The following is a 23,388-nucleotide window of genomic DNA, read 5'->3' as shown; positions in this document are numbered from 1 at the left end:
CTCATTAACACCTTTCATTTGACACCCAATCGTACAAACAAAGTCTAGAGTCACCCCTGGTCCACCTTTATTGCGATACCTCGAAAAGGCGTCCACCTATATAACTAAGGCCCACTCCCTTTTAAAATACTCATTAACTCCTTTCGTTTGATACCCATATTGCACAAACGAATTCTAGAGTCACCCCTGACCCACCTTTATTGCGATATCTCGAAACGGCGTCCACCTATGGAACTAAGGATTACTCCCTTTTAAAATACTCATTAACACCTATCTTTTGATACCCATATTGTACAAACAAATTCTAGGGTCACCCCTGGTCCACCTTTATGGCGATATCTCGAAACGGCGTCCACCTATGGAACTAAGGATTACTCCCTTTTAAAATACTCATTAACACGTTAACACCTTTCGTTTGATGCCCATATTGTACAAACAAATTCTAGGGTCACCCCTGGTCCACCTTTATGGCGATATCTCGTAACGGCGTCCACCTATGGAACTAAGGATTACTCCCGTTTAAAATACTCATTAACACCTTTCATTTGATACCCATATCGTACAAACGCATTCTAGAGTCAACCCTGATCCACCTTTATGGCTATATCCCTAAATGGCGTCCACCTATAGAACTATGGCCCACTCCCTCATAAAATACTCTTTAATGCCTTTCATTTGATACACATTCCAGGGTTTCCCTCGGTTCATTTTCCTACATGGTTATTTTCCCTTATGTTGTCACCATAGCTCTCAACTGAGTATGTAATGTTCGGCTACACCCGAACTTAACCTTCCTTACCTGTTTGTTTTGAAATTTGATACTCTTATAATTATATGTTCTTTTATTATTAGAAATAAATCAATAAATAATGCACAATCGGAAGCTGAGTGGAAGAAGTGAAATTCCTGTATTGCAGTAAATTTTATTTTTTAAGACAACGTATCAGTTGGCCAAGTTATCCATTGTGGACAAAGCAACGGTTTCAAAATGTTGAGCACCTCACTGAAACACGATTGGCTAAGACCCACTTCATGGTCCTTTCCGACGCCTTTTCCCTATGCGAAAAAACGAAGATATGTACACAATTTTACAATTAGTGGAACTCCAAATTTTTGATTCAATGGTTGGTGGCGAGGAGTGGTAAGAATAACTAGCAAATATTAGAATGCCGACTTGTTTAGCCTGTAATATTGGCGAAAACTAATTGAAAAAAATTAACTTGTTATTCAAAAGTGGTGAAAATAGTAAATTTTAGCTTACAGTGAATCATTTAGCTCCAAAGATTTAGAACTGTCCCTTAATTGCCTCCGAACCGCTTTCACATTTATGTATATTCTCCTCACGCTCAATCAATACCAACCTAAGTGCAATACTAAACGTTATTTTATAAATTTTTTGTTTCTATTTTTGTTGTATTTTAAGGAAATATACATATGCTTGGTTACAAAATTTAAACAATTGTAAGTAAATTATTTGTTCACTGCCAATTCGCAATAGAGCATCAGCTGTTTCGAAGTGAACTTTTGTTCACCCGAAATTGTCGTTAGGCGGAAAAAGTTCACCCGAACAAAAGAAGTGAAGGCGAACACTTTTCCGCGTGAACTTCGCGATAAGTGTGAATATTTCAGTTTTTTTATTAATTATAAGAAAGAGTATGTATATATGTAGGTTAGGTTTGTGGATGCCCCCCATGTGTGTGTGTATGCATAATATCTGTAGTGGCTAATTTAGTTTTTTAAAGCTTTTTTGATGAAATATTTCACATGAATTTGTCTATTTCTAAAATAACTAAATAAAAATAAACTTTTTAAAATGGTATAAATGAAAATACATAATTTACTTTGCTGTTACCCTACCTTTGAATTGTACACTAAGTTGTACAGTGATTCTGTATTCAGAATTGAGCACCATTCTGTGGGTGCTCCACCTACACTGCCGATTACAATTGCATAAATGTACACTGCAGTGTGTTGACTATACTTTACCACTTCGATCACAAGTACACGAATTGGTGTAGTGGCTGTATTATAAGGTTCCTTACCCTTTAGAAACCGTGTATCGTTATGTGGAGTAATAAACATCCGAACATTGTTCGGAGATCCTTTGCTTACTCCATTACCAGTAATTATGTAAGTAATCAGTTCTGTCCACAAAGCGGTCATGCTTATGGAAAAGTAACATTGATTGTAATTGATTCTGGAAGGTCAGCTGCATTCGAAGTGTTTGAGAAGTATTGGATTTCGTAATGCAGACTTTCGCCGCTGGGATATCTCTGGCGTATAAATCAGATTGCACACTCTCAACTGTATACACCAAAACCAAAACCAAAATAGAAACAATGTCATATATGAAATTAAATGCAACGGAGGAGAGAACAACGACTGCAATAAAATATACATTGGAATGACAAAAAGACCACTGGGAGTGCTATTACAAGAACACGAATACATAAGAAGAAACAAAAGTGGTACAGCTCTTGCGCATACTAACACATGCGCATACAGCTGATATACAAAACGCTAGAATTTTAGACACAGAGAAAAGAGATAGAACAAGATACACACTGGAGAGCCTACATATATTGAAAAACAGAGAAAAAGCAATGAACAAAAAGGAAAATAGCGACGAAATCGCGGCAGCATATTTGTGATGTTTATGATAACAAATCAGTCTGACAAATGTACCTGACATTGATGGTACAGATAAATTATGTTATAAGTGACTCAAATTTATAAAAAAACAATTTTTTGGTATTGTTTAATGTTTTTATATTATATTTTTTCCAACTTTTTCAATGTACGTGACACTTATACATGTTTTTTATGATATTGTAACGAATTTACTGCAATTCCCCTTATTTGCAATCTTCTGCTAACATTCGAATCACTAAACTGTTGAATAAATAACTCCAATATTGAATAATGGAAAAATGGCCTTTATTAAAGTACTTCACAATAAATAATACTTCTTTTGCTCGCCAGATAGCGTCTTAATCAAAACTGCTTGTAGCGCCTCTATTGTTGAGGCCTTTTATACTCTTTGATTTCCTCGTTGCATCTTCTAGGCGCTTCTGTTCTAGAATCTACTAGTTGGTTATCTGTTATAATTATAACTACAGATGTACGTGTATAGCTCTCATATGCGTGTGTGTTTGTGAGCGACACTTCCACAATTATAATTGCATATCTCAGATAAGATATCTGCATGTGTTTGTGCGTTGCTGTGAGTACGTACATACATATGTGTAGGCATAATGATTGAATTATTGATGTGCATTCACGTCACTGTTTAGCATCGGGTTAGAGATGGCAGTACCCCTTAGTGTTGCTAATATTCGTAACAATATTGTCGCTTATATTTTTATTTTTACCATCATCAGGGGAATATTTATTAATTTATCTGTTACAAACAATATATAAAAATTATCAATTAGTTTCACAAAACAGACATGAAAACAACAAAGGAAACAATTTGGTAAATAGTTCAACATTTAACAAGATAAACTTACGTTATTTTGTCATTAAAGCAATAAACACTGTTGTAAAAAAGATTAAAAACATAAATCATACCAATATACTCAGTAACATCTGACTATCATGGTAGCTTTGTCAATACTAAAAATCTTGATTTTGTAAACATAACAATGTAAGCGGCCGCTATGTTTTCCTTATCTTCGCGTTTATTGATCGTCTTTTATCGTCTTTTATGATTGTATTGCTTTAATGGCAAAATAACGTAAGTTTATCTTGTTAAATGTTGAACTATTTATCAAATTGTTTCCTTTGTTGTTTTCATGTCTGTTTTGTGAAACTAATTGATAATTTTTATATATTGCTTGTAACAGATAAATTAATAAATATTCCTCTGATGATGCTAAAAATAAAAATATTAGCGAAACGTTGGGAAAACAGTGGAATAATTTAGTTTTATTCGCACACAAAAAATATAGATTGGAAAGCCTACTTACATATATATTTAATATCAAAGAAGAACCAATCGGAATATATATAAAATTGTCGCTTATGTATTATCTTTGTTTGTGTCTTATAAAATACAGATCCTGCCCCTGAGGATGCCAAGGAGATTGGCGAAACGTAGGGAGCCAAGTGGAGAAAAAGTTTTCTTTTTTGTTTTCTTGCACTAGCGCACATCAGACCGCATCAGCTTATTAAAAAACTAACATAAAAAATCCATAAAGCAGTCAGCAAATAATTTAAATTACTTTAATAATATGATTATTATAAATGCTTACTACAAAAATTTATTTATAACTTGTAGAAGACTATAATAAATGCTTTTCGCAAAAAAGTTATTCTTTTCCATTACAAACCATCATATTTGCTTTTGATTTATTTACTTCAATCTCAATGCTTACCTATTCGAGTTATTTAACAGCGCTTTTATTACCTTGATTCAATTTTATTGTATATATATATCGGCAATATGTATATAATACTTACTTAATAAATAAATAAGTACAAAGTTTTAAAGTAAAGTATTTGAAAACCAGTTTGATATGAGTAATGTCTTAAAAATATTCAATATCAGCGAAATTATTTATAATGTCGCGTCTCAAGAAGTCTCAAATCTGTATACACAAAAATATATGTATATTTTTTCAGCTTTAAACTTTTTATTCGATTTCGAGAGATACGATTTTTTTAGGGAGATACCTTTTTAACGATATGCCTAAAGAAAGCCATTTCCAACAAAACTCTTCAGTTGCGACCTTCCATTAGTTTAGGTCGATATGCACTTAATATTATTGATATAAAAGCATTCATCTTGTATGTATATGTATATTATTTACACGTTTACGTAAATATATATGAATGTAAAATTTACATTTATAGACATTTATTTGAAGTTTACGAAAGAAGAATAGATGCAGCTTTTTATTAATAAATATCTAAAAACTAATTTATAAGTAAGTATATAAACTGCTTAGTGAAATATCACAATCGGCTGCCGTTTCGAAAACGCCCTATCGCAGAAACTTTTGAATAACGGCCTATTTCAGAATTTTATTTTTTTTTTTTTTAAATTCCCAGTATGAGCGCAAGTCTAATACATTTTTACTGCTGCGTTTATGAAGAACAGCTGAAATACGGCATTCTTCAACCGAGTTCTGAGATGGGCCGTTTTGGAATCAAATTATGAAATAAGGCGTTATTCAAAAGTTTCCTTAAATAACGAATTTTTGAAAGAGCAGCTGAGATAGTGTGATATTCCACGCAGCAGTCGATATGTAGTTTAATTTTCTTAGAAACATGGGAGATGTATTTAACTTTGAACCATATGTATGTGTGTTAGACAAGGTCGATTTCAATACGAAATAAAAAACTTGCGAAAGACAGCCCTTAAATTTGAGATTTGCATGTATTTTCATTTTATTTTAACTTGGTTAAACTGTACAAGAATTTGAGGGTAAATGTTGGCGTGCGTATTAATTCCTGATGAGGGACCGAAGTACATTAGATTAGGCCTCAAAATAGTTTTGCATTGTTTGGCCGAAATTCTTTTCAGTTGTTATTTTAAATTTGCAATATTTTGCTTAAGATAATTTTACTATAAGTGAAAATAATAATGAAATAATTTTGTAGTGAAATACATAGTAAAGATTCATAGATTTGAATTTCAATATTTGTGCAACATTTTAATCCTTAAAATGTTTTACTAAGGGTACTGTCTGATAAAATCTTTAAACAAAGAGCATGAAAACGCTGAGACAAAAAAGGGCATTTGCGCCTTGGAATATGCAACGTATTCTCTGATTATACTTGCGTTCACTCTCTTTTCTATTAAGGTGTAGCAGTGATTAGACATGTCCCAAACATACATACCCGCAATGTTTGTTGTAAGGAAAATGCAAATTAAATAAAGCATACAAAGCTGTAGCATACTTCAAGAGGGTGAAATACCCTTTTTCTTCTTAGTGGTCTTCCATATTCTTTGTACAAAAATGTTTACCGATATGAGCTATCTCTCAAATACGTTTTATGCGATCTTCCTAAAAAAGGAGGCTAAAAAGCCTATCCTGAAGGGGTTAACGAGCCAAAATATTCTACAAAATCATTCGTCATAAAATTTTACCACTAGAACCATTAAAAAATTACTTATCAAAAAATATATTTTTTTAATCTGTTGTTGTTTTGTGCCAATATTTGGTAAAATGGGAAGCATACGTTAAGGGGTTACAACGCGTTAACAGACAAAATGACGTAAAAACTATTTAAGCACTCGAAAGAGCATTAAGTGGAAATATAGATACTCTCAAGACCAAAATTACGCTATATCAATTTTGAAAGACGAATTTCAAACTACATATTGTGCGAAAATACCGGTCTTCACTTTTTGAGTGATTCTTATACGAAATTTAACGCTCTTTCCACAACATGCAGTCTTCTATCTTTCTTTGTTTTTTCACAAATTGCTTTTAAAGCCAAATCGGACCTCAAATTCGATTTTTTTTAATTTTTCGATCCATGCGCCACCTATCTGAGCTTTTTTTTCTTATTATTGCATTGGTTCAAGTTTCAAGGTTGTAGTTTAATGGGAAGTTAAATAATTAAATTTTAATTTTCGAAATTCGTTCATAACGGCCAGCCTCTACACAGAGTCAAGCTAAACAAAAATTTTACACGCGTTTTTCTCGAAAACTTGTTTTCGCACAGTAGGGTCGTTTCATGATTCCAGGTCACATATGGTAATCGATTAATTAAATTTTATTGATTCTTTGCTATGGATCAAAAGGTTGACTTGTACACAAAAAGAGGGAAAAACAGTGAAACATTGATTTATTTGTTATTTACGGACAGTGATTAAGGAATCACTCTTGCAAAAGACTGGAAGATAATCGTATTGCTCGTTCCAGAGATGATTGGGCTAGTACCTTAATGGTGCTTTGTTACCGGAACGTACCGGATCTATATCCGGCAAAGGCCAATAACACTACCCAAAATATTCGGGGAGTGTTTTTGTTGTTGTTGTAGCAGTGCGTCGCCCCATCCAATAGATGCGACCGATTACAAATAGTCATCAATATCCTCTAACGGCAGTCCAAGGAAACTTGCTGTTTCAACAGGGGTGGACCATAATGAGAGGGGTGTTAGAGGCGTTGGTTCCACATTACAATTGAAGAGATGGTTCGTGTCATATGGAGACACATTGCAAGCAGGGCATACATTTTGTATGTCGGGTTTGATTCTGGATAGGTAAGAGTTTAACCTGTTACAGTATCCAGATCGAAGTTGACCTAGAGTGATTAGTGTTTCCCTGGGGAGTGTGCTTCCTCTTCTGCAAGTTTTGGGTAGTGTTTTTTGAGTACTGGATTCACCGGGCAATTCCTGGCATAAAGGTCTGACACTGCGTGAGTTTTTTGGCTTCATACGGCTGAGTTCTCAGGTGTGTCTTTATCGTTAATACAACAATAGCAACAACAACAACAACATAATCGTATTACGGATTACGAAACAATTTACTTTTCAGCTAAATTAGGTAAAAAAAACACAAACGAGAGGTAGGAAAATAATAACTTATTGGGAATATGATGCAGGCGGTAACTTAGTAAGCCCATTTGCAACAGTTTAATACAAAAAAACCTAAGCCGCAATAATAAAGTTTCATTTTTGCATAATAATCTATCCACTGTTATGAGTAATCTTTACACACTCGAAAGAAGTCAGTGTTAAACTCATTAACCACTGTTACGATATCTGCATCCTTTCAAAAATGAACTGGAAATAGGCACCTAAGAAAAATATAAAACTGCCAAGTGTAAGTAAAAAAAAGCTAAATACATGGAGCACAATATTACTTGTAATGTAGGCGACAACAAAGTTGTGTGAACACAATTGAAAAATTTGTACTACAATGCAAGTTACAAAAAAGACCCCCTTATGTTAAGCCTATAATTTGGGGGATGTAATTTACAGTTTTCCGACCTTGTCTCATGTACATATGTATGTATTTTTTTTTTTTTTTTTCCTTTTTTTTTTTTTTTGTATGTTCTAATGAGCAATTTGGCTAATTGTTGGACGTTTCACTGATGCGTGCATTTGTCCTTGGATTTCTTTTTACGATCGTCGCTCGAATTTGATCGGCGCGTACCTTGAATCGGCATATAAGGCGGAGTGGGGCTGGAGCTTTTATCTAAAAGAAAAAAATACAAAAATTAGCAAAACAAATTGAACGCGTTATTAGTTCTTCGATTTTTTATACATATATACCAAAGGTACTCGATTGAGAGTAGTTCATGCGTGTAGCCAAATCCTGTTGACGACTTAATGAATCATGCGAATCAATTGAATAGTTTTCAGATCTGTAAATAAAAAAATGGAAATTGGCAAGGATCAAAATCAAAAGTGTTGCGCACACTCACCTGGTCATTGAATTATGTTGTAACAAATGCGTTTCTGCTGTTGGACTTATATTTAATGACGCCGGGCGCTGACCTGGACGACAACTATCCACTGGCAATGTATAAATATCATCATCACCACGATTTAGAATGCCATTATTGCTGCTATGGTTGCTGCCATTTTGTTGTTGTTGATTATGATGTATGCGTCGTCCACCTTCACGTGTCAAACTGCCATTGGTTAGTGTTCCATTTTGTTGCTGTCGATGCTGATGATTATGTAGCACATCAATTGGATTCGAATACGCTTCTACATCGATGATGTCCACTTCCTCCTGCAAGTTGGCTTGTATGTTGGAGTTGGTAACGGTTGTTGGAGAGGGTGTTGTATGCGTTGATGAAGAATGCTTGCCAAAGGAAAGGCAATCTTGTGGTAGCGGTAGAAGCGGACCGCAATACAGCCCATTTGATGAGCTGCCATTGGAAGAGCAAAGTGTGGTGTTACCAACATCCTTTTGTTGGTGCTTGCGTAGACGAGCTTTTTCTTTAGCACGTTTTACTTTGGCGCGCTCCTGCGGAAATTTGTTTGCCAAAGATAAAATTAGTATTTAGTTTGAAAAAAAAAAATAAAAATTATACACTCTTACCCGCTCTTGCAACATTTTTGCTAATTCTTTGTCTTGCGCTTCAATCGCTAATAGTCGATCTCGTTCTTCCTGTGTCAGCCCATCATGCGCCTCCATTTGTTGCAATCGACGCGCCAACAACTGAAAATAATTTTTATGAATACCTATGAATTGTGAAAAATCTCAAAATACTTTTCGAGTTTTTTTTTCACCTAAAAAATTGTTGAAAAACTTGACTTAGAAGAGAATTTTCAAAACTCACCTCATCTTTCTGCTCCTGCTTAATTTTTTTGCTCATCTCTTTAATCTCCTCCATTGGCAGTCCAATCTCTTTCAAACTCGCATAATCACATGGGTCCACATAGAGCTCAATATCATCAGCATGTTCTTGCATATGCTGCTCAGTGGTGTGGCCACGTCCACTGCCATCATTACCCACCAGCTCGTCATATTTATCCGGTGAAAGTTTCTGAAATTTTAGGTCATTTCTAAGCAAATTTTCATTTGACACCGAATGTAGACGATTGCTTAAGGCAACATTTGGTAGTTTGGATTGATTATTACTGACGAAGGAGCTGTGTTGTGATGGTGATTCAGGTGTAAGGCTGCCACCACTACCACCACCTCCACCACCAGCACTCTTATTTAGTTGGCGTATGCTATCAACCACATCTGAGTACTCAATCAGTTCCTCAATTGAGTGCTGACGTTGGTGTAGTGAATGATGGTTTACACCACCACCAAGTTCATTTGGTGTTTGTGTTGGTGATTGTTCTTGATTAGTGTTAGATGCATGTGCAATATTATTTGGTTGCAGTGCTATTGGATTTTGAATGTGATTGTGCTGGTGCATGTGTTGGTGTGAGTATGGGTTTGGCAGTACCGATGATGCTGATGGTGATGCCGTTGCTAAAGTTGCTGCTGCTGCTGCTGAAGACGTCGATGCTGACGACCCAGATGAAACGGATGATAGTGAATGTTGATGCTGATGTAAAAATTATATAAATGTATTAGTTTGTTTAATAACTGCAAAATTTTTGGTATATTTTTATGGGAGCGATTTAAATTCAGCTCAGGATATAAGAAAAAACTCCGCTAGAGCACTCTTAAAAAATGGAAAACATATTAACACCTGATAATGTTCTCATCAGCGGAAGACCTTCTCTGTAGAAAACTCAGTAAGCTTTGTTTCTGGGAGTGTGTTAAGATATGGTATTTGTAGATATGCAGAAGTAGTTAAATGTTGCATACTTTTAGGTATATGTTTGATATTGTTATTGGTGCTTTTACAACTATTTTAGGTATTAAGTCTATATTAGTATTTGTACGACGGTGTCATTTTCAAATGTAATGAGCATAATTTACGAATGGCAGACCTACAATCCGAAGTGCTACTTAAAGTAGTTTGAGGATCGTATTACAGCCTTTTACTCTAGTCGTGTGGATCGTAATGGAGATCCTGCTGTCAAACGTTAGAATCGGTGGTGTGGACAAGAGTTCGAGTACCGTATCAAAGGCTTTTGACAGGCTTATCGTGCCGAAAGAGGACGTTTCGCGTGCTTTTGTCATTGAGTCCGCCGTTTATGTCGGTATTCATCACATTTTGCGCTGCAAGATGGGAAACTAAGGGAATTTTCTGGTATTCTACCAGCGGGTATGAAGCCAACCCAGTTCGAACCGATGATCGGGAATTAGTAGGAATATGAGCGTTTCGTATATGTTTGGAAGGAGTGCGCGACTCAGCTGGTCAGGAACGGTAGGTGGTGAAAGGCTTGACCGCCTGTACTGTCGTCATCCTGATACCTGCGAAACACGGATACTCGGGCCTAAAAGTATGTAATATTATTTCGGTGCGGCACGTATCACAGGCCGCCTCAGGTCGCCAACGGCAAGGAACCACAAATGTTTCGAAAAATCGCGGAAACGACGAGACACACGCGAGAGAGTGGACGTCTTATATAGATATTTTTCATCCAGACGCACCAATAACAGTCCCTGCTATTTAGTTTTTTGAACTCCATTGGTATTGACTCTCCTCAGGCATCAAATATTGGACTTGGCCTGCCATCGAAAATGACTAGATCTGTCCGCGGGATCTATCTTTGACAATGGTTTACATTTTTAATTGAATTATATTATATTCGCAGACGCTACAGCTGGAGCTCTACCGTTATTTGAGACACGCAACATTTGAAAGATAGGCAGGCATTCAAAACAAGTTTTTAACGATGAAGCTAAGGGATGGTTCTCGGATGCTAAAGAAATTTCAAAATGTGTTTTAAAAGTAAAAAAAAATTGGTTAGTGATCGATTGATTTAAACTCACCATCAAGTGCCCACCATGAGCAGAGTTGCCACTATTACCTAATGTATTTGAGTGTGATCTCGATTGTTGACGTGAGGACGATGTTGGAGGAGTTGATGAAGTGTTTGCAGAAATTGTTGAAGTAGATGCAGTTGTAGGTGAAGGTGTCTTTTGTACAGTTAGGCCAACATAAAAATCAGTTTGTGAAAAATGTTTTTGTTGTAACAGAAATGGTGTAGGCGATAGTTGTTGTTGTTGCTGAAACTCGTATTGATGCATATTGGATGGCAATTGCTGTACTGGTGTGGGTGGCGATTGTGACAGTTGCTGTTGTTGGTTTTGATGATGATGATGGTGATGATGATGATGATGATGATGATTTGGGTGTTGACTATTGATGTTGCTACCACTACTACTACTACCAAAATATCTACCGTTCGATTTTGAGGGTTCATTTGTATTCTGTTGCAAGATACTTGCTTTAGCTGGACGTGGAGGTGGCTGATGTGCACCCCTTGCGCGTGATGGTGGTGGCAAATTCACATAGAGCTCCTGAAAGAAGTAAGAAAAAAAAATTAAAGGAATATTGTTGGTATATACATGCATCACAGCTCACCTGCATTTGTTGTGCTACTTCTTCACTTTCTAGCAGTTCCCTTTCTCTTTGTTCCTGCAGGTCACGTTCCAATTTATCCGCAATCTCTTTTGCTACACGTTTATCATACGCTTCCCTATAACCATATCAAAATTTAATATGAGCTCCCTACACACAAAACTATTAATCCATATTGCGCTTACTGTTCCAACATTCGACGCCGATATATCTCCACTTGCTTCTCCGCCTCTTCTTTCTCTTTGATTTGTTCATTCAATGCGGTGGGAAAATCCTCACGTACCACAGCATTGCGCTGCCGATTGCCTTTGTAAAAGTCATTTACTAAGGAGGAAAATTAATGTTAAAGGATAAGATGGACATGCATTTGAACTATAAAGGATTGTTTTTAATTTTTGTACGGTTGTGCATACATACATGTGTTAGTTTTTATGTACTTTTGCAACTTACTTTCTTGAGACTGCAATTTATAGGCGAGCGCGCCATCTTCACGTACCAGCCATTCTTTGCACACTGCAGTGAAATGAAGAAATTGATGCTTATAAAAAATTTAATACATTTTTAAGAACTTAAGATATAGTGAAATGTGAAATAAGACCACAGAACTCATGGTTTGGAAACTCTTGTTATAGGTTTTTAAATATATTTCAACGTAGTTTGTGATTCAAAATGTCATCCAGTCCTTTGAATCTGAGATTGTAAGCAATATATAAAATGATCCCTATAAAGTTCCGAATCCCAAAATAGACCAATTAAAAATTACAAAACAGTCTCGAAATGATCTATAAATATTCGCAAATGATAACGCAAACAATCGCCAAAAAATCCGTAGATAGCCTCAAAATGATTCATAGATGGTCCTGAAATGAACTCGAAAGAGGCAAAGACTATCCCAAAACTAATATTTAAATGATTTAGATATTGGCCCGAAATAGTTCGCAGAAAGTTCAAGATTGGTCCTGAAATATCCCGTAAGCAATCCCAAAATTGTCCTGAAATGGGCGCGAAATTATCTTCAAACCTATCTTGAAGACAATCCAATAACCTGTAAAAAATCCCGACAAGGCCTAATAATCGATAGGAAAATAGTCCCCAAGCTAATTCCTGTTCTAATCCAGAGATAATCCCGAAAAGTTTTGGAAATGTTTCCGATATGAAACCGAAAACGAATTCTAAATTATCCTGAAATAGTCCCGAAGTGTACCAAATGCTCCTTTCCACTGGCAGGCTAGTGGAACTGTACACTTTCCCAAAATGTCTGGATCGATATGGTACATATGTATATCACATATACTTGGCGTAAGTCACATTGACTCACTGCCCACTTTCATTGATCAAGCAAAATATACTTAAAATTTTAACGATTCAAAATAATTATAACGTCCAGGAGGTCATAGGCCTTATGCACCCATTTTCGAAAAAAATATAGCCATTAGTGTCTTCAATTCCGTGAAACCCCTTTTTTCAAAACAATATAGCCCATAGATTCTTCTGCCAGTCAAATTTCATCGAAAACTGTTTCGTGGCGTAATTGAGTCACATAGACAAACATCCTTACATCCACACTTCCCCACATCCAAAACTTTCATATTTATGTGTAATATTAACGAGCGGTCCCGGCAGACTTTTATTCACCTTTCACGTATTTTAAATTTGTATAAATTTTAAATTTGTCCTTCTCCTCGATCATCCCCCACTCTTTCTTCCTACTCTTTTATTACCTCCTACACCGGCAGATGTAGGAAGTGCGGGTTAGAGGAGGAAATGATCGAGCACGTTTTGTGCTCGTGCCCTGCGCTTGCCAGACTAAAACTCCAGCTATTAGGAGTAATGCAGCTGTCAGATCTAGAAGCAGCAAGTAGCATAGGTCATACAGTTAACACAGGCACTGGGTTTTGATAATTTTATTTTGGTCGTTAAAAAAACTTCTGGTAGCACCTCGGCCTCATTCAGTCTATGTGAGGTCCTCATAGACGGGGCAGATCAACCTAACCTAATCTACTTAAGATTTATCAGACGTTATCCCCCAACAGACAAAAAAACTATATACATAACATTAAGAGCATATTATTAGCTCGAATTCAACGAATATGATTATAATGATCATTAACATACGTAATTAAAAACCCAAGAAATAGTTAAGGTAATTTACATACTTACGTTTCCCAGAAAAAGTAGCAGAAAAACAAGAGAAAATGAAAGCAATGTAAAGAAAAACATAAATATGAAAATTTTAAGGGCACCTCAAAGCCAAATAATAAGCGGTCTAGCAGCTTTGCGTCAGTGAGTTCACTCGAAGGATGATTAAAAAACAATGAAACACTTACTATTCGTCATTGGACAATTACAATGAATTTCCGTCAAAAAAGTGCGAGGCGGTTGAATGTAAGGAATTTATACATGTTTGTTACATTCTTTAAATTGTAAGTGGAGTAGGAGAAGAAAGCGTTAAGTAGTTGTAGATGATTACCAAATGATTGTGGTAAGATGAGCGCTGTAAGCTAGATGAGTCATTCGAATGCAGGAATGACATTAAAAAAGTTGGTTGTTGGTAGCAAAAGAAGCTATAAACATGCATTTTCGAATCGTAAATGAGGACAGTAAATCAGACAAAGAAATTCTTGAGCAATGATGAATAGAGCAGAGGATAGAAGTACGTACGTATGTATGTCGGTATGTTGGTAATACGAATTGACATAAAGAGAAAAACAAGAGAGATCGAACTATCAAACCAATCGCATGAAGTGACGCACCATGATATATAATCTCCATTAAAATGCATTCATTGGTATGTGAATATGTGGGCAAATCCACCTAAACTTAAATTATCTGATGAGAAGAAAATTGCAAGCGCGTATACGGCTTAAGACCCGAAGATATGAAATCAGGGTGAATAAGTGCGTAAAGTGTTTCGTATGTGCTCCACATCAGGAAGGGAAGAGGTTATGCAAATTATAAAGTCCAGTTCATGTTCGATTCAAACGAATTTACAAATGGACAAGATGTTGCTCAAATCAAGAAAACTTGAGCAACCCAGGGAGATTACCACTTTAAAAGAGTTAAGACCGTAACACAATGACATTTTTCATATAGATGCGTTTAACACAAGCTTATGCATTCCAATAACATCGCCACAATCAACCAAGATGTTGTGTTTGTAAATAAGAAGGAACTTCAGACTTGGCAATTGAAGTTTATTACGCCTTGCCCACACACATCCAAATTTCGCGTAGCACTGTTATAAACATTCTTCCTATACAACCAAAATACTTGCTAAAATATTTTGTGTCGTATTCGATTGTTATATTGCAGTTTTTAATTGTGAAAAATGTTAGAAAATTTACCAACCAGAGGGAAAAATAATTTCACTTGCAAAGTGTGCCAACACCCTTAGCCAAAGCAAATGTCAAATTCTTCTTCTTATGATTTGCTTGGAACAAAATTGGGGAGCTGGCTACTTTGCAATATCATGTGGCGCCAGTGTCGCTCATTCTACCATTCTTCATAAAAATACGTGCAATCTACTCATAGTGCATAAGCATGTGTTAAACTCATCTATATGAAAAACTGCTTATGTGTCGGAGCTATTAAGTGAATATTATAATAAATACATACATACATTAAAACTATGAAAGCAGAGGTAGAGGGCGGCCCCCTTTCCGTTGGAAGGACCAGGTGGAAAACAATTTAAACTCCCTTGGTGTGACCAATTGGCGCCGGTTGGCAGAGAGAAGGAGCGACTGGCGCGCCTTGTTGAACGGCCAAAACCGTTTAAACGGTTAAGCGCCAATTAAGTAAGTAAGTTATACTTTAAAACTAGCCCTCTAAGAAATTCCAAGGGCAAAGCAAAGCAAGCATGGTGAACCAAAGACCTAGAGATTTTTCGGAAGCAAATGAATAATATTTTTAAGCTCACTCTTGTTGTGCCGCGCGAGAAATGCTGAGAGGATTAGAGGAACTTTTGAGAATCTGTCATGGAACGATTGACATGATTGACAGAGGGAATACTTTTGTAAAGACATCGCATACTCTAGCAAAACAGCTAGATTAATAAAAGTCCAATGTAAGAGCGAAATGGTCGAGGGACACTTAATAGTAAAGAGACCGTTAACGCGTGATGGAGGACAAGGGATTGGAGATGTTTTGAATGCTTTATAATCTTCCATTTTGATTAGTCCTGAAAAGTATCGATAGTTGCTGTGTTCATCGGTTATAAATCCCTTCCCACAACAATACTAAAACAAATATATTTCACAAATAATATTGTTTATAAGAGCTGGAGTGGAGGGGTTGTAAGTGAACTAACATGAAATAAAACAAGATAAATATAGAGAAAGCCTTGCCCTACAAGGATTACATCTTATAATGTCTTTTTAACTCTAGAATATCATACTTATTTTTAATACGTAAACATCATACTTCGTCGAATCGACTACGGTAATATTTAAAAGGGTACGAAGGATGTCTCCTGTTTAAAAAAGATGTTTAAATTTGTATTAATAAATTCTTTTTAATGTATTTTAATGAAATAAGACAAAAACAGTTTAGCTTTTTAATATTATCTATGCAAAAAATCAGCAAAAAACAAGTAAGGAAGGTTAAGTTCGGGTGTAACCGAACATTACATACTCAGTTGAGAGCTATGGTGACAACATACGGGAAAATAACCATGTAGGAAAATGAACCGAGGGAAACCCTGGAATGTGTTTGTATGACATGTGTATCAAATGAAAGGCATTAAAGAGTATTTTATGAGGGAGTGGGCCATAGTTCTATAGGCAGGGCATTTTTTAAGGATTTTTCACTAGGTGGCCAAAAGAAAAATATCTCCTCGACATGACTGACCATACCGGTCAGCTTTTGAATATTGCCATTTTTGGTCAAAAAAAAAAAACATGCTGTGGCAACCGTGGTTGTGACTCACTCATACCAAAACATTTGCAATAAAACAAGTAATCCCAGGAATAGTTATTTTTCATATCCAACTTATTACATACTTGGCCAAAATTTTTTTATTATATGCTGACAAAAAACCCTCGAGCACGTGCAGAATTTGTAGAATTTATATATGTCACGGAAGTCGTGAGTACCTATGTTCTTTTCCATATAAATCCTCATTGATAGTATATTTGATGAACTATCATTAGAGTTGGGATTCTATCGGGTGTTTACCATTTTTATGGGTAAATACCGGGAAAATACCCGGAATATTCCTTTTTTGTATCTTTTTTTGCGTATTTAAAAATCGTTTGAATCGAGGCTGCTTGGAATTACAATTCAGCAATTAAATTTATACGCCATTTGAATTTAAAAAAATTTCGTTTTTATTTTAAACAAACAACCCAGCAAACACTCGGAGTCAACAATTAGTCTGAAAGGAGTCCAAACTTTGCATCGTTTGCACTCGTTATGAACTCATTTAGGAACCTGAAGCGAATGCTATATGCTTATATTTTGCCTCTAACATAAGTCTTATACAGACCTTCTTCCGATATCATATATGAGCCTTATTGGCGTCATATACTGCTAATTTTGAGCCTTTTAATGACACTACTTCAGGGCTTTTAGGAAGAATTTTTGACATATATCCGAAGCGGAAAACATAGGGGAGAATGTGATAAAACTCACATGAGGATAAGATAGAAATGAAATAAGTATTAGTTGAGTTAATTATTTATTTAGAATAAATTGTCGCAGAAAAATTTCAGAGTTTTTTTCCGGAGCTGCCTAGTTTACTAATTCTAATATTTTTCGTTTGTTTATAATTTCATCAAATCGGAGTCATAAAAGACTCTAAGGTGATAGCATTTTTGAAGCTTTTGAACCATATTAAACTCCAGAACTGTAAGAGAATATTTATAAGGGACACATATTTACCCAAACAAACAGGCTCACGGCGCTCATAATTTAAGAATCCGAAACGAATCCAAAATAAGTGGGCAATATAGGAATCAGAAAAGCGTCGAAACGCGTAGGAGGGTAAAAGAAAATTTAATTTTTGCCTTTTATTTAACGGCCTAAAAGCTCCTAATCTTGCATGCAAAAATTATCATTTATCAACTATTTATGTTCGTCACAGCGAGTTTGGAAAAAATTTTGAAACTTTGTTACGATCACTGTTCATTTTAATACAAAATGAATTACATTTGTACATTATTTTTACCCTTCCTATTCTTTTATTGTATAATAGGCCGGGTCGATTTATGGGGAGGCAAAAAAATCGCCCATTGATCTGTAAAAATCATATTCTAGGGATCAAAATAAGAAACTTTGCCGAAGGAACCATACCTCTAAAACGAATTCTGATGCCCCCCCCCCCTTTGGGTCGAACTTGCAAATTTTGAAAAATCCCACTTTGAAATGCCTATGTTTTTTTTTCTTTTTGGAGTTTATTTTTCTCTTTAGAAATTTATTTAGTCAGAACATATGTAAATGAAAAAATGAATTTAACTTAGTAATAGAAAAGAAATTAAAAAATTATTAGAAATTAGCGTTTTTACAACCCCCTTTTAAAAGCAAGGCATCACTGTGATGCATTTGCATGTCGTAAACATAGTTGTGTGGGTTTTTTATTCAACCGTTTTAAAAAATGAAGGTATCACTGTGATACAATTGCAGATCGTAAAATTACTTGTGTTGTTGTTTTTAAGCCACCACAAGACACAGCAGGTAGAATTAAAATTGCCCCTACCCAAAAGTTCGACCCAAAGGGGGGGACATCAGAATTCGTTTTAGAGGTATGGTTCCTTCGTCAAAGTTCCTTATTTTGTTCCCTAGAATACGATTTTCACAGAGCAATGAGCGATTTTTAAATCGACCCGCCCTATTGTATAAGCATCTTTTTTAGGCTCAAATGATTTACGTTAATAGGCTCATATAGGACGACCATTGCAAGAAGGAAATACATTGGTTTCGGCCTCCCAAATGAGCACATACCGGCTGTAAAGGCTTCAATTTAGATATTTTTCCGACTCTTTTTCGACTCAAAATGTTTACTGGGTAAACTTAAATATTTGCAACGGCATGCATTATTGGCTAAATATTTTTGAAAAACGCTGGATTACAGATTAAAACTAATTCAACCGATAGCATAATGGATAACTACCCACCAATATAGGACAAATTGGATACATTTTGGAATGAATTTGTGTGTTGGTTTGCCATATTTTCCAAAAGATTATTTTTACCCTTAAAAATAAATAAATAAATGTAAGGCGCGATAACCTCCGAAGAGATCTAAGGCCGAGCTTCTCTTCCAATTTGCGTCGTGCTCCTCTTGATTTTCCCTACAAATTGGCCGGACGGGACCTACATGATTTTATGCCGACTCCGAACGGCATCTGCAAGGCAGATGAGTTTTCACTGAGAGCTTTTCATGGCAGAAATACACCCGGAGCGCTTGCCAAACACTGCCGAGGGGCGACCCCGCTTAGAGAAATTTTCTTCTAATTGAAAAACCTTATTTCTAAAATGTTTGATGTTGCTTTGCCCGGGGTTTGAACCCAGGGCATCCGGTGTGGTAGGCGGAGCACGCTACCATCACACCACGGTGGCCGTCGTGGGTATTTATTTTGGGTAAATATTTGGGACTTACCCATTTTTACCATGTATAACCAATTTACCGTGTATTTACCATTTGGGTATTTACCCCTTTCCCATCTCTAACTATCATTCATTCGTTGATACATTTCTTCGATTAGTACCAAAAACTTCATTAGAATTAGCAAGTTATATATTTTTTGACATTTTGGGGAAATCATGTATGTTCAGAAAATTTCTGACATTATTTCAGTTAGGTGTTGTTCACGCATTTTCGAAATTTAGTTGTGTCCAGATTATGATTACTACGTGGCCACGGCGGACTACTACGTGGCCATTTGGCCACGTTCGTATTACTTAAAAAATGCCCTGTCTATAGGTGGACGCCATTTAGGGATATAGCCATAAAGGTGGATCAGGGTTGACTCTAGAATGCGTTTGTACGATATGGGAATCAAATGAAAGATGTTAATGAGCATCTTAAAAGGGAGTGGACCTTAGTTCTATAGGTGGATGCCGTTTCGAAATATCGCCATAAAGGTGGACCAGGGGTGACTCTAGAATGTGTTTGTACGATATGGGTATCAAATGAAAGGTGTTAATGAAGATTTTAAAAGGCAGTGGTGGTTGTTGTATAGGTGGTCGCATTTTCGAGATATCGCCATAAAGGTGGACCAGGGGTGACTCTAGAATGCGTTTGTACGATATGGGTATCAAATGAAAGATGTTAATGAGCATTTTAAAAGGGAGTAATCCTTAGTTCCATAGGTGGACGCCGTGTCGAGATATCGCCATAAAGGTGGACCAGGGGTGACCCTAGAATTTGTTTGCACAATATGGGCATCAAACGAAAGGTGTTAATGAGTATTTTAAAAGGGAGTGGGCCTTAGTTCTATAGGTGGACGCCGTTTCGAAATATCGCCATAAAGTGGACCAGGGGTAACTCTAGAATGTGTTTGTACAATATGGGTATCAAAAGAAAGGTGTTAATGAGTATTTTAAAAGGGAGTAATCCTTAGTTCATTAGGTGGACGCCGTTTCGAGATATCGCCATAAAGGTGGACCAGGGGTGACCCTAGAATTTGTTTGTACAATATGGGTATCAAAAGAAAGGTGTTAAAGAGTATTTTAAAAGGGAGTAATCCTTAGTTCCATAGGTGGACGCCGTTTCGAGATATCGCCATAAAGGTGGAGCAGGGGTGACCCTAGAATTTGTTTGTACAATATGGGCATCAAAAGAAAGGTGTTAACGAGTATTTTAAAAGGGAGTAATCCTTAGTTCCATAGGTGGACGCCGTTTCGAGATATCGCCATAAAGGTGGGCCAGGGGTGACTCTAGAATTCGTTTGTGCAATATGGGTATCAAACCAAAGGAGTTAATGAGTATTTTAAAAGGGAGTGGGCCTTAGTTCTATAGGTGGACGCCTTTTCGAGGTATCGCAATAAAGGTGGACCAGGGGTGACTCTAGACTTTGTTTGTATGATATGGGTATCAAATGAAAGGTGCTAATGAGTATTTTTAAAAGGGAGTGGGCCTTCGTTCTATAGGTGTTTGCCTTTTCGAGATATCACCATAAAGGTGGACCAGGGGTAACTTTAGAATATGTTTCTACGATATGAGTATCAAATGAAAGGTGTTAATGAGTATTTTAAAAGGGCGTGGGGCTTAGTTCTATAGGTGGGCGCTATATCAACATTCAAGTTGATACCTAAAAAATCTTTTATTTTGATCTTAAGTATAAAAATTTATTTTTGTTCACCTTTGAATTTAGATATTTTCCAACTAATTAGAATTTTCTTTTTTTGAAGTTATTCAAAATTTTAAGTTAACACGAAAACTCAATTAAAATTATTTTAAAAATTAAAGTAAAGAGTACAAAGTAGTTAACACTATAGGCGCCTTTTCGAGATATCGCCATAAAGGTGGGCCAGGGGTGACTCTAGAATTCGTTTGTGCAATATGGGTATCAAACCAAAGGAGTTAATGAGAGTTTTAAAAGGGAGTGGTTGTAGTTGTATATGTGAAGGCGTTTTCCAGATATCGACCAAAATGTGGACCAGGGTGACACAGAACATCATCTGTTGGATACCGCTAATTTATTTATATATGTAATACCTGCCAAGATTTTAAGGGGTTTTTATTTCGCCCTGCAGAACATTTTCATTTTCTTCTACTTAATATGGTAGGTGTCACAACCATTTTATAAAGTTCTTTCCAAAGTTATATTTTGCGTCAATAAACCAATACCATGTTTCATCCCTTTTTTCGTATTTGGTATAGAATTATGGAATTTTTTTCATTTTTCGTAATTTTCGATATCGAAAAAGTGGGCGTGGTCATAGTCGGATTTCGTTCATTTTTCATACCAAGATAAAGTGAGTTCAAGTAAGCACGTGAACTAAGTTCATTGTCGATTTTTGTTCAAGTTATCGTGTTAACGGTCATGCGGAAGGACAGACGGACGACTGTGTATAAAAACTGGGCGTGGCATCAACCGATTTCGCCCATTTTCACAGAAAACAGTTAACGTCATAAAATCTATGCCCCTACCAAATTTCAAAAGGATTGGTTAATTTTTGTTCGACTTATGGCGTTAAAAGTATTCTAGACAAATTAAATGAAAAAGGGCGGAGGCACGCCCATTTTGAAATTTTCTTTTATTTTTGTATTTTGTTGCACCATATCATTACTGGAGTTGAATGTTGACATAATTTACTTATATACTGTAAAGATATTAAATTTTTTGTAAAAATTTTACTTTAAAAAAAAATTTTTTTTTAAAGTGGGTCCTTCTCCGATTTTGCTAAATTTTTATTAAGCGTACATATAGTAACAGGAGTAACGTTCCTGCCAAATTTCATCATGATATCTTCAACGACTGCCAAATTACAGCTTGCAAAACTTTTAAATTACCTTCTTTTAAAAGTGGGCGGTGCCACGCCCATTGTCCAAAATTTTACTAATTTTCTATTCTGCGTCATAAGTTCAACTCATCTACCAAGTTTCGTCGCTTTATCGGTCTTTTGTAATGAATTATCGCACTTTTCGGTTTTTCGAAATTTTCGATATCGAAAAAGTGGGCGTGGTTATAGTCCGATATCGTTCATTTTAAATAGCGATCTGAGATGAGTGCTCAGGAACGTACATACCAAATTTCATCAAGATACCTCAAAATTTACTCAAGTTATCGTGTTAACGGACGGACGGACGGACGGACATGGCTCAATCAAATTTTTTTTCGATCCTGATTATTTTGATATATGGAAGGCTATATCTATCTCGATTCCTTTATATATGTACAACCAACCCATATCCAATCAAACTTAATATACTCTGTGAGCTCTGCTCAACTGAGTATAAAAACACATAATTTAAGGAGAAAAACCAAAAACAAAAACATGCGTCGTCGTTTCGACGAAGTATGATATTCTAGGGTTACAAAATGCTCAAGGTTTTCAATAAAGCCTTGAAATAATCCAGTTGATGGGCGGGTTGCTAGGTTGCACAAATATTACCTCGTCACGAAACTAGTGAACAGGCACATGCGCTCTGGCGGGTAGTGGTGGAAAACTATCGACGGCAGTATCGATTACCGATAGTTTTTACCTATCGATGGTACTATCTACGTTTTATGACTATCGATACTATCGTTTAAAGTATTGTAGTAGAGGAATTGTATGTTTATATATAATATAAAAACGCATTGGTAACTCATTTTATTCTGGCATGTTGGTAGCACTTATTTTGACTTTTTTAAATGAGCGGAAATTTCAGAAGTGATAGAAGTGTGTAAAACACGCGTATAAATTGGAACGAGTTTTCGCATTGTTATACTCTTATAAATTTAATGTTATATAGAAGAAGTTCACGATTCTTTATATAAATCCTCAACTTTCCCACATTCTGTCCCTCAAAAAAAGTAAAGATGTCTGCTATTTGGAATAA

General features: G+C 35.9%; 1 protein-coding gene across 8 annotated transcripts in view; it reads right to left on the bottom strand.

Moving 5' to 3' along the window:
- Positions 1-5,023: 5,023 nt before the first annotated feature.
- LOC137241261 (AF4/FMR2 family member lilli) overlaps positions 5,024-23,388 on the bottom strand; it is a 79,947-nt gene continuing 61,582 nt past the window's right edge. For 7 of the 8 annotated variants that reach the window (XM_067768677.1, XM_067768682.1, XM_067768676.1 and 4 more), the window contains 9 exons: positions 12,354-12,416; positions 12,089-12,227; positions 11,907-12,021; positions 11,312-11,842; positions 9,249-9,971; positions 9,008-9,127; positions 8,382-8,932; positions 8,222-8,321; positions 5,024-8,152 (listed from right to left, as the gene is read on the bottom strand). In XM_067768677.1, the coding sequence (XP_067624778.1) occupies positions 8,027-8,152; positions 8,222-8,321; positions 8,382-8,932; positions 9,008-9,127; positions 9,249-9,971; positions 11,312-11,842; positions 11,907-12,021; positions 12,089-12,227; positions 12,354-12,416 (2,468 nt within the window). In that variant the 3' untranslated portion in view covers positions 5,024-8,026. The remainder of the gene's footprint in view (positions 8,153-8,221; positions 8,322-8,381; positions 8,933-9,007; positions 9,128-9,248; positions 9,972-11,311; positions 11,843-11,906; positions 12,022-12,088; positions 12,228-12,353; positions 12,417-23,388) is intronic. The other variant, XM_067768678.1, reaches the window with a different exon arrangement.

Source organism: Eurosta solidaginis, chromosome 2, assembly GCF_040869045.1.
Source record: "Eurosta solidaginis isolate ZX-2024a chromosome 2, ASM4086904v1, whole genome shotgun sequence".
NCBI lineage: Eukaryota > Metazoa > Arthropoda > Insecta > Diptera > Tephritidae > Eurosta > Eurosta solidaginis.
Note: the sequence above shows the minus strand (reverse complement) of the source record. Positions and strands in the feature narration are given on the sequence as shown.